The sequence below is a fragment of the Scomber japonicus genome, chromosome 12 (assembly GCF_027409825.1).
Source record: "Scomber japonicus isolate fScoJap1 chromosome 12, fScoJap1.pri, whole genome shotgun sequence".
Taxonomy (NCBI): Eukaryota; Metazoa; Chordata; class Actinopteri; order Scombriformes; family Scombridae; genus Scomber; species Scomber japonicus.
In genome coordinates, this window is record NC_070589.1 from 16,189,543 (window position 1) to 16,206,768 (window position 17,226).

The window sequence follows — 17,226 nt, forward strand, 5'->3', positions numbered from 1 at the left end:
TGTCATACATCAGTCTCCATGGAGCTCCAGATTTAACATCATGATGACAGTATGGCCTCAAGGTGAAAACAACTGCTCACAAGGTTCAAGTTCAGGCCTTCTCCATCATATAAGAATGAAATAAAACTTGATTTTACATTCATTACACAGAGAAGCAGTGACCACACAACTGTTGCATGAGCAAATCAAATATTGTTTTATTCAGATTTTTTTTCATCCATACAGCAAGAGTCAATTATGGCAACAATAAAATGTGCATAAACAAATCTGAAGACAGAATAGTACATTATTGTGTGGCAACTGTTAGCAAATACGTAATTGGTGGTTGCACTTCACTTACAAGTAAAAAGCATTCAAAGCGTATGTGTGCCCCCAGCAGGGAAGAGAAACCTTGGTTTTAGCCAAGAGACTGAACATCTGGTTTGGAGAAAATGGTGCTTTGGTTCTATAGCAACTATACAGCAGCCTCGAGTCAGACACATGTTGATGTCGACCGACGTCTGTTACATTCATTTCAAAGACTAATTTGCCAAATGTGCATTTGGTGTGACGAGCCTTCACCTGCTGAGTGCACAGCTATGAGAGCAGGAACAACTTCCTGTGAGTCAGTGTTGACTGTAAATATATGGCTATGAGAAAGTGTCCGGGGTGGATGAGTGCTAATATTTTATCATTCTTTAAATAACATGTTTGCTTGGAAAATATTTGATCACACAAACATAAGATGACTTGTTTTTGAAGTATTATTTCTCCCCACTGTGGATGTTATCTACTGTATGTTCTGTATAATTTGAAAAAAACGTATTATTGTGTATTCTGTAATCTGAGTGTGGTATCTTTCCTTACATATCTACGCAGTTTTCTTTTGTTTACGTGTTTGTACTTTTACATGCAGTCAAATAAAACTATAATAGAATACAAATTTTTGATAGTTTCATGTATCAACTGTACCATGGGAGCAGCAATACTGCATGACCAAGTCCAACAAATGATATATGGGCATCATTTGAAGGGTGAAGTTAGCATGACATGGGGGTATCTGTCCCCCTACAACATTCCCTGGCAATACTAGCCACTGATAAAATAAGACAAACAGCGCATAGCTTTCTCTGAATGCATTGGCCAAGAAACTAGTGCCCTTCTTTGCAAGCAATTTTTTAGCTGGTCTTCTAATTTAAGAATTTAAATTAATCTAACAAAATTCCTTATAATTATAGATCTTTTTTATTCAAAATAATATCTCAATATGATACACATTTTTTTCTCTGTTCATTTGACTATATACAGAAGTGCAAAAAGTCAACCTTCGTCCCTTAGGTTAGAACTCATCATCTGCAGCATTTCCGACTTCACCAGTCTGGGAAAGTCTTTGCTTTCTCGCCCCTAATCTCACTATCCACCAAACATCCAAACACCCGTCAATCTCACTGCTCGTTTTGGCCTGACATTCAGGGCAAACTTAAGAAATACTCAAACAAAAGTACATATCTTTTTGAAATGGATACAGTAGAAAACAATTTTTTACTCTAAAACATGGACAATCTATATTTCGATACAATATATTTTCAAACATGATCTTGACTTGTTAAAAGTAAATTTTAAGTTGGTTAAAACATGAGTTTTTTGTCTACTGAGACGCTGCGGTCACAGCAAATTAATTGATCTCATTCCTTGTATCAAAAAAGTATTTTCATCAACAAAATTAACTGATAATATAACATCAACTGAAGAAGACATCCAGCTATATGAATGAAGTGAATATTTAAAACTGACTCAACACATTATCATTTATATGGTTTGAAAAAGTTATGAATGTCATACTACCTCAAAATCTACAACGGCTATATCATTGTTGTCAAGTAATATATAGTAAGGCAAAAAAAGATAAATCTACAACTACATATCTCAAATAGATTCAAATCCTTAAGTAGTACATAACACATAAGTTCAATGAAATTTAAGAGAGTAATTGTTACTTTTACATAGAGAGAAAGAACAAAAAAAAGAGATAATAAGCGGCATGTGAGAGAACTATAAAACATCATTGGTGTTCTTTACCTGCATGGTGATTGAAAGTACATTTGATTGGGCTGGGACCCATTAATTGTAATCTAAGGCTTTGTTAGGTACATTACAATCGGTAAAGACACACTACAAACCTGTGTGAAAACAGAAAAGGGATGTGATCATAAAACTGACAGATGAATGAAAGAAGATAAACATGTTTCCTTAATTGTTTAAGTGAGAGATGCATTTGTAACCCTTAGCGATTGAGAGATAAACTGTGCTTTGGTTTCTGTAGTCGGATCTTCGAGTGAATGAGAACATTTGTGTTTTGCTTGGAAATACAAATTAATCCTATTATGTATTTCATCAAAAGTGAAAGTTCTCTTGGTTATGGGTTATGAAATTACAACAGGGTGGCCAGACAAACAATCATTCAAGTGCACATGTGGTTTAAATGACCTAATAGACCTTTGGGTCTGTTGTTTTGAATCCCCATCTACACATGGCTAAACAGTGCTTCTTACAAACACAGTTTTATAGTCACTCCTCTTTAAAAGAGGGCAAACAAGGTAACACAATGTCAGTTGAAGCTAAACCCTCTTCTTCACCAGGCTTTAGAGTCGATGGACTATAAGCAACAATTTAATCCCAACAGACAAAACACTTATTCTAGTCTATGAAAAGAGGTATGACAAACTTTAGAAAAAAACCCTCCATTTTTGATTTTAAAAGAAAAAAAAGGAAATCCATTACTAAAATTGATTAATTAAATGAAAAAAAAAGGTTAAAAACAAAACACTCACAATGGAGTTTCTAAAAACAAAACAATACAAAAAAAGAGCCATACAAAACTTTAACCTTCGGTAAACAAATAACACTGCTGAGATAACACTCTGGTTTTAGCTGTATGGCCTTGATGGCACATGACAAGGTGAGAAAAGCTAGCCTGGCTGTGCTTTCAAGGTACACAGGTATGTTGGTTTACCCAGAACATTCATTTGTCCAAGACCCTCATTTCAACATCTAGTTTTACTAGTAGCCGTAAAAACACAATACTGTACATGCCTAATTGTTTTGGCGAATAAAATTCCTGTTAAAATTATTGTGCCTTTATTTCAATTCAAATTCAAGGTGCATGTTTGCATTTCACTTGTAAACTATGAAATATGGCTATTGATTAAAAAAATAAAATAGAACAAATAAAAAAAAAGGAAAGAAAAATCTTGGTCTAACGTACCAGCACGGTATGTTGCTTTATGCAACCACAGTCTTGACCTTCTGTGCGTGCAGTGATAATAATAATTAGAGCAAATTGAGTGCTATGATTTAGTCAGACGCAGAGATGTAGTGTGACTATATCCCACAGAGGGAGAGACACACTGACCTCGACACCAAGATATACTCTTCTCTCGGCTGGACGTTGAATTTGAGAACAAATTCTTCTTGACGTTGATATGTGGGAAGATGGCACAGATCATGTGTTGCACCCTTGATGTTTACAAGTGTAATGAGACCATTGCCGTGGACCGGCTAAGAGATGGCAGACCCTCCTCATCCCATTGCTTGACATTCTGAAGGTTATGTACATAAAGGCTGAACTCTTTTGGCTTGGACGGTGCCAGCACACATTCATTTGATCTGTAAAACATGGTGGTTTTCACGCACACAGAAACACAAAACATTCATCACAAGTTGTACTTAGTGGCACACAAAGATAATACGATTCATACAAATTAAACTCTGAAATGAATAGAGAGAATATAGTGAGGATTGAAATGGGAACTCACTGTTCTTGAGAGGAACTACATTTGAGTCAAGTACTTGTGACTACTCAGATGATCTGCAGATATTATTGGAATCTGGGGGTAGAAAACAGACAGGGATCAAATGAAGCATCCCAAACCTGAAGAACACTCTAAGCGGACGTTGGCTGACAGCACAAACACTGATCAACACATTTCAACCTCTCATATTAAGATGATTTTGCTGCTGAAAAAGGAAGGACATGACAAGATAGAAAAAGCAATTTGGCTACAGTTGTGGCACAATTCGCTGAGACGTGATGTGTCGATAAGAATCAACAGACACTTCTGGACAGCAGGGAGGGGAAGAGGAGGATGGTGGGGAAGGGAAGGGTGAGGAGGACCAAGGGAAACTGTCAGTGAGGTGGCTCCCCCATGCAAACCTAAGTCCTCCATGTTGTTGACCTGCACACCTCAATATAATGCAGAAAACTGGCCCTGAATCAAGAATAGTAACATGATGACTCAACCTGCCCAAATTAAATCTTTCCATTGGTAAAATGAAATTGTGTAATGTAGCTAGTTGCTTACAAACGCCTTCAACAGAACTGAAATCAAAATTTTGCAAATCTTCCTACAGGCTAGTTTTTGGAACTTTTATGACTTAAATAATAAGTATGTCCAACTTTTAAACATGTGGAACATGGTAAAGCTTTGCTTTACGTGCTGGAAGCAGCAGCGAAAAAAGAAAAAAAGGAGAAAAAAATAAGCCAAGCACCAAAGGGCACAGATAGCGACTGTTGCACAAGCTGTGCGAATGGCTCTAAAAAAATGTGGAAAAAAACTACCTCATACATACCAATTGCATGTATTCGTTGGTAGTCAACTTTGATAAGGAAGAGTCCTCAAAATGGGAAAGGACAAAAATTGAGGTTACAATGAGGGCACACATTAAATGCAATACAATATGTTTCTCCAGAAAGACAGATATATATTCTAAATGCTTGAAGCTACAATATGATGCTTATAGTTAAAATGAAAACAAAATGTGTAGAAACTTGTCACAGTATGATATGTGTATACATGACTACATGTTGGACTCTAGTGTAGGCCAACAAGAGGGAGTACCGACTTTTACGCAACCCACCCCTTGCTGTGAGATACAAGCATCCCGAGATCGTCCATGTGCATAGAGATAGATAGATAGATAGATAGATAGACAGATAGATAGATAGATAGACAGAGAGAGAGAGAGATAGATAGAGATAGAGAGAGATAGGGAGAGAGGGAGAGAGAGAGAGAGAGAGAGAGAGAGAGAGAGAGACGGTAGAGGTGCAAACCTGATTGGTGGAGGCAGTTGCGAAGGGAACGCTTGTGGCAGATGAGGTGGCTGCAGACACAGAGACTGGAGAACCACCGTGCATCATGGGAACTTTTTTTGGAGGGAAAATCATGTAAGCAAAAATACACAGAGGAGCAGTGTAGCCACATACACACCAGGCAAATATGGGAAGGAGAAGGAGAGAACGAGACAGGGAGTCGGAGAGGGATTCGATTTAACTGGTTCCCTTTCTTCTCTCTGCCGATAAGAGGTCTCATGATCTGAGAACTCGACACTGTGTAGTTGCAGCCTACTTCCACATTTCTGTATATTGTTTGCAATAAAAATGACAAATAATGTACTTCAGCAGATGAGAGCTAAGCTAAAGAATTCTACAAACAAATACATTTAGCACATGAATAATAGAGGGCTGACTTAAGAATAGAGTCATTATGACAGAGAAGATAAGGGGGAAAGTTATAATTGAACTCCCTCAGTTTTTAAATGGTTTTCAAAGGGGTTTAAATAGGTGTCACATTAGACCAGCCAAAAGCCAAGTTGAGAACGAGCACGAGAATGAAAGTCAGGCAATCAAGTGTCCATAGAAAAATTAACAAAGATTAGTTAAACTGATATAATGAGTTACTACAGCTGGAACACAGGTATATATACAACATTAAACATCACAATATTTGTCTTTCCTTATGTGGACTCTTGCTTATGCTTCAAATCACAAAATGTATCACGCGACCAAAAGAGTGACTCTCAGGTCACCAAAACCCAGATAGAAAATCACAAAGTGCTGCTGTGTCAGAAGCTTGTTCAGACATGTTTGTAAATTTCACAGAGTAGCTTAGTAGCTGGTTAGATTTTGATGACGTGTGAGTCACAGACATGAGGTTACAAATAACTGAAGAAGGAAAGCTGGAACCTACCAACGCTGGCTGCAGGTGTCATGCACAATATTGAGCCTGCCCATCATGCAGTGCAACAGGAAGTGGATTGGATAGGGAAGAGAAATCAAAACAGCCCATCACAAGGTTTCGTTAGAGTGAGGGGAGAGATAAGGTGGGAAAAAAAAGGTTAATATCTCTTGGACAATCATCAGTGATAGGAAAAAAAGGCGAAGTGGTGATCTCATCATAAATCTGTTAATCAAATGCCAGTCTAGAATCTAAACTTTTGTCTGAAGTGTAATGCATATGAATGCGTAATACACAAGAGAGTGACAGAGTTGTTATGATGATTATCAAGTATTAAACATTATATACACACTCTAGACAGAAGTGAAGAAAACAGCGAATGTGTACAGAAGCTACACTCTGCAGCCTGCCATTTTTTTTTGCCAAACTGAGGCGTAAGATACCGTTAACCAACCTATCCAGCCCTGTTCATCCCAGCTCAAGCCAAAGCCCCAGCTATGCTATCTCAGTGACCACACCATGGACACTTTAATCTAGCCTACTAACAGATATCTTTCTCTTTCTCTTACAAACATCCATCCCTTCCCCACTTAGCCTGCATATGCGCGTCATATTAAGGCAATTAGTAGGCAGACAGACGTTCTAACTCATTCTTAATTAAAAGTGGCCATGCAATGCCATACAAAGCATAATGCACAAATTTGTTGAAGCATGATTAGCCTTTAAACTGCACAGATCTGCACTTTGAGATAAGAAAAGGCACTTTATTCAGACCGTAAATAATTATCTAGAGCTTTTGACTTTCACTATCTTCCTCTATCCAATAAAAAAAAAGAAAAAACAAGTTGGATAGATTGTCCACAATGATCTGAACTGTAATCTGTCCAATCCAAGCCAAGCAGGAGCCAGGTTAGAGTGATCCAGGCATCCTCTGGGTGGTCAGAGCATTAGCTGTGGTTGCTTTTGGAGCCATACCTGATGGGAGGAAAGCAGCTTGCTGCTGAAACTGCATGCTGGCCAGGGCCTGTTGGTACTGGAGCATGCCGGTGTTAAACATGGCAGAGGCCCCGTTGGCTTTCTCCAGGGCTGCCCGCTTTGGCATGGGAGCCATGACACTAGGGGCGATGCCCTGCCCAGCCAGATGGAGGGAAGTCAGTGAGATAGAAAATTTAAAATAAAAAACAGAAATAGAAAGAGAGAAAGAGAAAGAGGTGTGTGGAAGAGAGAGAGGGGGAGAGAGAGAGAGAGAGAGAGTGTGTGAGAGAGAGACAGAGGGAGAGAGAGAGAGAATGTGTGTTGGAAAGAGGCAAAAACGGGAAAGAAAACAAAACAAAAAAGGTACATACGTTAGACGACATCATAGAAACAGCATTACAACATCCTTGTGTGTACAGCAACAATATCATCATATCATCATCAGTAGCAAGCAAGCAGCAGTCTGACACAAGTACTACACAAGCAGGAGCATGGTGCCTACTGGAGCTACAGGCTAACAAGCATTCATGTATTCATTATTTTACCAGGAAGCTTACTTTGATTATTAACTTTGTACTTCTAAGGTTGACTAAATGCAACATAAGCAAGCATTAACTATTAAAACAATAAGGCTGCTAACAAGAGGTGGAACAGGTAGGAAGCACAGAGAAAGGGAGGCTGCACTGCTAGCTCCATGATAAACTGTGTGTAAGCCATGTTTAAGTGATGGTTCACTCTCAGACTAATTTCAAAAATGGTTTCAGGCCGAGCAACAGAAGTCAGTTGTGAAAAGAAAAAATTTGGCCAGTGTCAATATTTACAACATGAAGCACACCACATGTGGATTTGATCTCGACGTGAGGCCATTCTTGAGGTCTGAATAACTGTGACAAGATTTGATGATGGAGTGAACTATCATTTGAACTGTAATCATCTGTTATGGTGGGACCCTGTATGGTTTTAAAGACTGTTCCTCTTAGCCCCACCCTTATCCATCTGACATGCACTAGCAACACATACATGCACACAGTTGATTGAGCTGCTCCACAACACTGACCACTGACTTTGGACGTAAGACTGAAGCCATGCCACCATTATAAAAAGCTCTACTTCCCTAGCCCTCACTGACTTTTGTTAAATAGGCTACAGGTGATGAATTGATTGTGGCTCCATCTCACAAATTCCACGAGTGAATTTGTGTTTGACGTGACGTCTACGTGGAAAGTTGAAAGTTGTTGTTTGGGGACGGGTGCAATCTTAACTCCTAAAAAGCCACAATCATTTTATCACGAGCAATAATGACAGATCAACAGGAGGAAAAAACAGACATTGCACTGAGACAAAGACAACAAAAATAGCTAGGTATCTTTGGTTAAAACACTGCTCTACAACAAAGCCACATGCCAAGCTAAAAGGTGAAAGGTCATAGTACCAGGTCAAAGGTTGCGTCGAGGGGTCGCTTCAGTGATTTGACAGCCGACTGAGTCTTAATTAGCAGGCAGCGAGCACATGATGGCAATGGGCCAATGGGGTTCAAGCGCATTAACATAAACCAGCAAGCAGAGGTGCATCATGGGGGCAGCAGTGCAGTTTGGGTATAGGTGAGAAAAAACAAAAACAAATAAAAAAACAAATCATTGGAATGCAATATACAAGGGGATAACAGGACTAAGGCATGCACAGTGTGGACACTAGCTCTACTGCTCAACAGTTAAATGATCATCAATAATCAATGATAACTACCAATCTACATTAGTTTTTGACACACAAAGATGGATGAATATAGCAATGAGAAAATTATTCAATCGTTACTTTAAATGGATCTCAGTATTTGTATTGGACATAAAATGATATGGAAGCACAATTTACAGGTTTCTGTTTCACTGCGCACATCATAGTCAGTGTCACATTACAATGATTCACTCCAAGCTCTCTGCCTCTGATTGTCAATAAGAGCATGTAGAAAACACTTTAATCAACAGACATTGTGTGGCTGTGCTATTATTCATAGGTGCAGTTACTGCGAGACAGGCCTGAAAGCACAATGAACCCTTTTTTAATAATGTCAAGAGGAAGAGAAGTAATAGATAGGAAGCACAAAAACAATGGAGTCACAAACACGACCGGGCCATTAGAGAGAGAAAAAGAGAGGAACTGACTCTCTGCTTGTGGTCGGGGATGATATGAACAAGAAATGAGACAATCACTTAGTCACATCGGGAAGAAAAAAAGCTAAATTCAGTCGTTAGTGTATCATTGTCTTATCCTTGCTCATATCATCCTGTTTGGAGCAGATTTTACCCAAAACAAACATGCAGACTTTTCACATCTGACCTGGCAAAAGCAGAACTGAAAAAAGCTACGTAAGACCAACTAGGAAGGTGAGATACTTTCACACATGTATGTGAGTAGGACCCACAGAGCAAAGTCCCTACTGGGTGGCTGATTTTCAGTAGTGAGGATCAAAGACTTGCTAGCCTTTTATGTGGGTGTGAATGAGTGCGACTACACTCGTCTAAATTGCTCACCATGGCCGCGGCGGCTGTGGCCTGGTTCACCTGGTGCTGTGCAGCCTTAATTTTGGCCTGCAGGTGTGCGGGTGGGTGGAAGTACTTGCACTTTTCCCGGGAGCACCGACCCTTGATGTAGTCCATGCACACGGTGACAGTGTTGTCGTTGGTATCAATCATGGTGCTGTCTGCAGGGTGGGCGAAGCGACAGTCGTTCTCCCCCCGGGAGCAGTTTCCTCTCTGATACTCCCGACACACCTACACACAGAAAGACATGGAGTTACCAACAAATCCAGCATATACAAGAAAACTCCCACGTAGAACACAGAACATGTCCTGCTTTGTGTATCTGAGTCTTTATGCAAAATATATCAAGTATGACTCATCAAACCTTTACTTTCGTCACTATCCTGGGTGTGTACTTACAAAAATCCATTAAGCTTAAAAATGCATGACACTTGAAGTTTAACAAATACATACATGTACACACATGTGTCACAAGATTGTATTCCTCTTGCTGTATAAAACATATCAGGTTTCTCTGGGCCTACCTCACTGCAATTTCCTCTTATATCAAACACAAGATCTATTCAGATATATAAAGTCTAATTCCTGTTTAATTAGACCCGAGAGATAAATAGTTAGGGTTAAAGCTGACATTACACTGAGATAGGTTAAGGCTTTACTGAACCTTTGGCACATTTTGCAAGTTCTCCTTTTCTGTTGGAGTGTGAGCCTAATTTTTTCAAGTTTATATATGAGACACCAGAGGGCAGCACTTTCTTTTAAATGAGAAGTATCATGACTGCTTAAGCATCTGCTTTGCTGTTTTGCTCTGCATGTGTCAGCAGTGTGGTTAATTGTATGCAAATGTGTGCTCTAGAAATATAATAAAGCAAACACTTCAATTTCTGCTTAGATTTCTGATTTTGTGGCCTGATTTTAAAGAGAACATCAACACAACAATACGTATGCCCCAGACACACACAGAGAAAAAAACTGCTTCTTCAAGATGTACCGTTTAGCTTTTACTTTTGTTTTTCATTCTTCCAATGAAAAAGTAGACGAAAGACGTGAAACCTTTACAATCACTTGCTCTTGCTATATGGCCTCAAGTGCTGTGGAAATAATTACTTATCTCTCCACTCAAATAAATATTCAACAAATTCAGGCTCAATATGTGGTACTTGTCTTAAAGTACTTTGTGAAGCATGTTGTAGACAAAGCACAAGCTGTACTGCAACTAGACTAGGCATATTAAATGGGTTCATCAAAAACAGTAAACAGTTCTTAATTACAAAACAACTCTTGGAACACACTGCACATATTAAACTGATGAATTACAACAGTTTAAGAACTTCTGGCGGTTGAATTTTTCTTTTTTTTAATTAGCTTTTACTGTGCATAATGGTACTTAACATTACAATTCATTGCTTTCAAATGCAGTTTAGACAAGTACAATAAAGGTTGGTGTTATTCTTCTGCTTGTTAAACCACTTGTTAACAGCGCGTTTCCTGTTTATAGGCTAATTTTCATCCTGGGTGACTCCACTCTCATTACGAAAGAAATACATCATTATGTGGAGTTTATTAGAGTTTTCCTGGATTTTTTTGCAGAGAAGTGGGTGGTTCTTTAGCACATAATATATGCCCACCCCAAAACAAAATATTCAGAGAATCAGCCAATACATTACCTCAAGTCTATCTGTTCTCAGCAGTTTCTGGGCTGCAGCAGCAGCAGCGTTGGGGACTTGGCTGCAGTTGGGGCTGGAGGCCATGAGGACAGGGGTGTTGGGCATGATCTCTTGGGGCATCAGGCCTGGTGACACAGGGCTCAGGTACGGATTAAAAGCCGCGGCTGCAGCTGCTGCTGCTGCACTGGCGTTTGTGGCCAGGCCTGGAGTCACCGAGAACATGGGCTGGAGGTTCGAGGAGAGCAAAGTAAAGACAGAGAAATTAAATCACTGTGGATAAAATGGATGCATGAAATATAGACTGTGTGTGTGGAAAGAGAGGGACTGATGGTAGACAAACCGAAAGATTGAAAGAGCCACGCAGACAGTGAAGGAGCTGTTTCTGTGTAAGCTTTTACATGTATGTGGTCTCACCGTGGGCAGTAGCTGATGTGTGTTCATACGTGTGTTTCCTCTCACCATAGGTGGTAGCTGCGTTCCGGGCATCATGGCATTGGCGAGCTGCATCTGCTGGGCCAACATGGCCATGTTCTTCTGCTGGATCAGGTTGTTCCTGCCATTGATCTCCAGTTGGGTCTTTAGGTGTGGAGGAGGGTGCAGATACTTACAGTTCTCCCTGGAACAACGGCCCTGAAAGAGGCACACGGAAGAGAAAACAGAGTCAGAATGAGGTAAAGTTGTTCTGGGAGTGTCTCAGATTCAAATTTCATGGCTCATGAAGTCTGGAGTGGATGAAGCTTACTTGCAACTGTCAACATTTGAGCAGGTCTATACTGTCCTTATAGACTCAACTGTGATATTGCAGTACTCCAATATTCCACGTCATACCTCCATGTGGACTTAAATATATATATATATATATATATATATATTGAGCATTAACAAATGACTTCATCCACAATGAATATGGCAGAAAACAAGCATTTTTTTTGTTACATTTCAGCATTTGTCATATACAATTGTGCCAACAAAGATTTTGAAATGCTGGATTGTGGGGACGTAGATTTGTAATGAGACCCAATCAAAGCATGCTACCTTGTTTATACCTAGCTCAATGTCAGACATTCAGATTCACATAAGGTCTGGGTTGAAGCTAGCACTAATTTTTACCGGCTTGCCATTTCTGTTTGTGTTTGTGTTCAGGCTTGCCCCAGGAGGTCATGACTGACAGTGTCGCCCTGCTCTCCAGACATTCAGCCTAGCTACATGTCTGACTGATGCTATAAATACTGTCCACTCATATGATCCCTATATATTGTATCAGCAGTCATCCAGAGGTCACACTTCAAAGCTTTCGAATAATTATCTAAGACAGGAATCCCTTTTTGCTGCCTGCTGTGAATATCCAATTATACCTTCAGTCTGGAGGGGAGGAGTCAAGGAACAAGTCTGACACACACGCACATTCTCACACAAACAAGAATGCATATCGGGGTCATGTTCATATAACAGGTGGGCCATACACATCATTCAAAACGTAAGACAAACACACACAAATGCGTATACAGTTTAGCAAAGATATGTATTTACTTTAAGCCCTGTGGCACAGCTGAGCTGACTGTGGCAGCCTGTGCTTTCCCCCGCTGACAGAGCTGCCCCCACTGGGATTCATCTCAATACTCTGTCATGACTTCATTCCCCTCTCTCACCTCCTTCATTTTCACTGACACTGGAGCACTAGACAGGTGCAAGCAAACGGGGTGGGGGTTGCAGGCATAAGAAGCAGACTTATATCACAGAGAGCCTCTTTAAGTTATTTTTTTTATCCACATGTCAAGTTGTCATTGGATCTGCGTATACAACTGACAGCAATGCACATCTATCTACATAACCATCTATCTTAAAGGTTACCTATCATGCTTTTCCTGAGCTGAAGTCAACTTGTGACGGATATCTATATATGGTCATCTTCTCCAAGCACAGCACACAAGTTCACTGCTCCACTCCATTTCGATGGTTTGGGGGTATATAGTCATGCTAATCATGCCAAGCCATGACTCAAGTTGAGCTGGCATGCTGTGAGCACAGCAAAGTAAAGTATGTTTTTTACCTGTTGGAGGTGTGCATCAAACTCTCTGTGGCTGTTTCTGCATGTACTATTAAGCTTTTAATATGAAGCAGGAAATGTTGGGTTTACATCAGCAGTAAATTTAGATGACACTGATACATGGGGGCCTTAAAGAGACAGGAGCTAAAACATGTCACAGCCCGTCTCTGTGTCCCTTAGTTGCCATTCACCACCAGTCCACCAGATGCCCTCAGACAGAGTCTGTTTAGACCACACTGAATAGAAGAAAGACCAATGAGATAATGTTGCTTGTTGTATTGAACCTTTGACCATACATTTTACTGCCTAGTTTGTAAAACGTGCTGAACTGGAAGTTATTATGTTTTCAGGGTTTTTGGTTTTGTTTTCTTCCTCCTGTGTTCCTGTACTGCTTTTCTCTTCACATCTGCCCCGTATCAGCCTTGTTAGTCCTTCCCTGCTGCCAGTGTTTTTCCCAAACAATCAGCTCCTTGCCTATTTTCTGCCTAGTCACCTGTTCCCCATTTCCCAATTAGTTCAGTTTGCATTTAAGTCCTAGTTTTCAGTTCAGTCTTGTTGGCTCTTTTGTTCAGTTTAGTTTTGCTCAGTCTGCACTAGACCAGAATAAAGATTTATTCTTCAAGTTCCTGTTGCCTGCAGTCTTCTGTGTTTGGGTCCACCTGCACCTGCTCCACTCTTCATAACAAAGCAACCTGTTTCAGACAGAGGCTGAACTGAGGGGCTGCATAAAGGGCCAATATAACAGGCTTTTTAAAACTGTGAATACTGTTAAGCTACTCTAGAGGAGTCCCATAATATAAATGCAGGCCAGGAACTGTGCAAAATAGCTCCCCTTTAGGTAACGATGTTCAAAGAAAACAAAACTATAATGCTGAAATATGTGAAACACATATATATATATTTGCTTAAAGGGGTGAATTACTTGTAATGTAAGGGCAACATCAATAGATTGAAACATTCAACAGGTGTGTAACTTTCCATGCAGAGGCAAAAGTCCTGTTAACATACAAGACTGGCCAGGTTGTATGCAAAGAAAGACTAGGAGAGCACTACAAATTGACCTTCCATAATTGCCACATATACGATTTTACAAGATGCCCTTCTCCAGCATGTGTATTGGCAATTTCACAATCAATACACACACAGGTGAAGCATTATAGATGTCCACAACTGGCACAACAGGTCTATCCCAGCAGGGGGAGCCACAATCATATGATGTAGGTTCCTAAGACATAAAACATTTACAAAAAAATTTAAGATAAAAACACAAATCGTGTTCACTTTAACAAGCTAATGAAATCTCCTCCTTCTACCTACTGCAAATGAAAGTACTCAGGGAGTGTATCCAAGGTTGCATGCAAACCATATATAAGCTGAGCTGGCAGTCAGAGGAATTCTGACACTGACAGAGGTGAGTGTGTGTGTGTCGGTTAAAGTAGGTGAGTTTGTCATGCATGTGTGTGAGATGAGAGGAGCTAAAAGCAGGCTCTAATAGCACTCATCCAGAGAGTGACAATGGCATGCAGTGTGGGGCGGGTGAGAGTGTGTGTGTTACGTGAGTGGTGAGTGGGAGTGTGTATGTAGAGGGGGGTTAGTTGCAAAGGCATGAAGGATCACATTGCATTCACCCCATATGACCCTATCCGTAGACTGCTGGATTCACCACTGCAGCAGTGTGTGTGTGTACGTGTATGTGTTAAGGAGGGAGGGCTATGTTTGAGAATAAACACGTGGCTTTAACTCCTGCTTACTACATTTGCCATTCTGCCGAATCATCCAAAGAAAACCCATATACCTACACCGGCAGCCATTTTGAATTTAAAAAAAAACATCAGGTCCCAGAAGGGGGAGAGAGAGAGAGAGAGAGAGAGGAGGGGGGGGGGGGGGGGGGGGGGTGAGAGAGAGAGAGAGAGAGAGAGACTGTGGTAAGAGCTGGGCTGCGTCAGGGAAATTTTAGAACTTGCAGAAGTGAGTAGTGTGGGTCATGACATGCAGGGAGGAGAGAGCAGCGGAGATGGAGACAGAAGGAGGAAGACGTCGCCCCTCACACCATGTTTGTGGCTGTTATTGTGACATCAGCGGCCTTGAGGAGCAGCTAGAGACGGTGTCCACGGCAACAGAGCAGCCAGACACTCCCACTTAACAACACAGTGATTCCTACAATCTCTCCCTGAACGCTGGCAGATACAGGAACTCAGTAGAGAAAATACTACTGACAGCCTACAACTATTCCAAGAGATATAAATGAATCCAGACACCACTTGTGGTCTTTTTTATGTCTCTGCTGTTAACACAACTATCATGAAAAAAAGCTCATCCTCATCGCAGCTGAATGACATATTTAACATTTCTTATCGCTAACCATCTCTTTTGTCTTCATTAAGGGACTCCAAACTGGAACAGAGAATTACATTATCTTATTAGACGACATCATTTAAAGGTAATTATGCAAATGAAAAATTGGACGTGCTATGGAGACCCATAAAAAAGGCTTCAAATCACATTTTCATGGCACCGTGAGAAAAAACCCTGATGAGAATGTGATTAGGGAATAAACTGATTTGTAAACACTCATGCTTATGCCAGAAATGATAAAAAACAATGAAGGGAGCAGCCTCAGAATGATTCATCCACGCTGTTAGGTGATTCCCCTGTGTCAGGCTGGTGAAAGTGGTAATATTACTAAGTACGTAGTATTTTTAATGTGTTTGTCTTCATCACTAAAGAATGATTCTGATACAATCTTTTTGTTGTTGTTTTGACTTCAGTTGCTACAACACTCTCTGCTGACTGAAACGTACAGTAACAGCAAGCTAATTAACAGTTTTTCTGGCAGACTAGAATTACAAAATGATATAATAATATAATGTGGAATATATTAAATTATAATATTACTTAGAAATTGTTTTACTATTGGTGCTGGGTGATAAAAACAAAATCATATCAAATAGTAATTACTTTGAGATTACATTAAATATTAAATTCTTTCAGGTATCTTTTTGAATGAGAATGTATTTTCATTGTTCACTGTTACTTTTTTTTACCTTTATCTATAACACTAATGCAATAATAACATTGAATAAGTGCCCAGTTTTGCTGAAATACAATAAGATATGTTTTTAAATTGGGAATGTGTGTATCTGTGTCAGTACCGTTTCTCTCTGTGTGCCCCCGCTGGTCTACTGAACCTTTCCTGCCTTCTTCAAGTTCAGACCAGGCTGTGTTTATATATACTAATGTGTGTCTGTGTTGCTCCTGTTGAGATCAGACTTGCCAAACTCCAAGCCAAACTGGAAACAATAATCCCACTGGCTACTGTGCAGTCTGATTGATGATAAATTGCAAAAACATGTCCCACCCTTATTGCCCTCTTTTCTAACTCTCTCACTCTCTGTCTTTCTCTCTCTCTCGCTCGCTCCGTAGACACACACCCTGCTTTTGTGACTGTGTGGGATTTAAACAAACAATGAACCAATGTGTAAAGAATGCTGGGTGGGGCTGCATCCCATCCTTTTCAGGAGAAGATGAAGCATGCAGATATATATATATGTATATGTGTGTATGTGAGACGAAGAGGGAAGCTGTGGAGAGGTTTTATACTTGAGGATAAATTGGTAGTTGCATAATCTTAATGAGTTGTGCTTTCTTTAGTTTAATTTGAAGAATTCATGGAGGCCTGAAGAGGTTTAACTGTCCAATAGTAATAAAAAACAGAGAAATAAAAAAAATGGGTAGCAGAAATATGCTGTTTTCCCCTCGTTCCCATACTAAACATGTCATAACCCCTAAGATCTATCTCAGATCACTCATAATTCCTTTAGTCTTGACCTGGAAAATGATTTATGTGTATTTTGGAAGCCTCGTTTATGTGTATCATACATATATCACAATGTTTATCGTCGCTTTCATCATGCACTAAAATCACGCTTTATCTTTATCCCGATGTGCTTTCCTTCCCTATCTTTGATGGCCATGGCATTGTGGTGTGATGTTATGGTGTGAGACTC

The 17,226-nt window shown here is 40.0% G+C and overlaps 1 protein-coding gene across 14 annotated transcripts in view; it reads right to left on the bottom strand.

Annotated features, from left to right (window-relative positions):
- Nucleotides 1-172: 172 nt before the first annotated feature.
- The window catches only part of mbnl1 (muscleblind-like splicing regulator 1), a 42,319-nt gene continuing 25,265 nt past the window's right edge, over nucleotides 173-17,226 (bottom strand). For 5 of the 14 annotated variants that reach the window (XM_053330578.1, XM_053330577.1, XM_053330581.1 and 2 more), the window contains exons 3-12: nucleotides 11,587-11,802; nucleotides 11,173-11,397; nucleotides 9,497-9,736; nucleotides 8,401-8,454; nucleotides 6,969-7,122; nucleotides 6,006-6,041; nucleotides 5,090-5,181; nucleotides 4,609-4,653; nucleotides 3,795-3,866; nucleotides 173-3,645 (exon numbers count right to left, since the gene is read on the bottom strand). In XM_053330578.1, the coding sequence (XP_053186553.1) occupies nucleotides 3,810-3,866; nucleotides 4,609-4,653; nucleotides 5,090-5,181; nucleotides 6,006-6,041; nucleotides 6,969-7,122; nucleotides 8,401-8,454; nucleotides 9,497-9,736; nucleotides 11,173-11,397; nucleotides 11,587-11,802 (1,119 nt within the window). In that variant the 3' untranslated portion in view covers nucleotides 173-3,645; nucleotides 3,795-3,809. The remainder of the gene's footprint in view (nucleotides 3,646-3,794; nucleotides 3,867-4,608; nucleotides 4,654-5,089; nucleotides 5,182-6,005; nucleotides 6,042-6,968; nucleotides 7,123-8,400; nucleotides 8,455-9,496; nucleotides 9,737-11,172; nucleotides 11,398-11,586; nucleotides 11,803-17,226) is intronic. The other 9 variants (XM_053330582.1, XM_053330584.1, XM_053330583.1 and 6 more) reach the window with 9 other exon arrangements.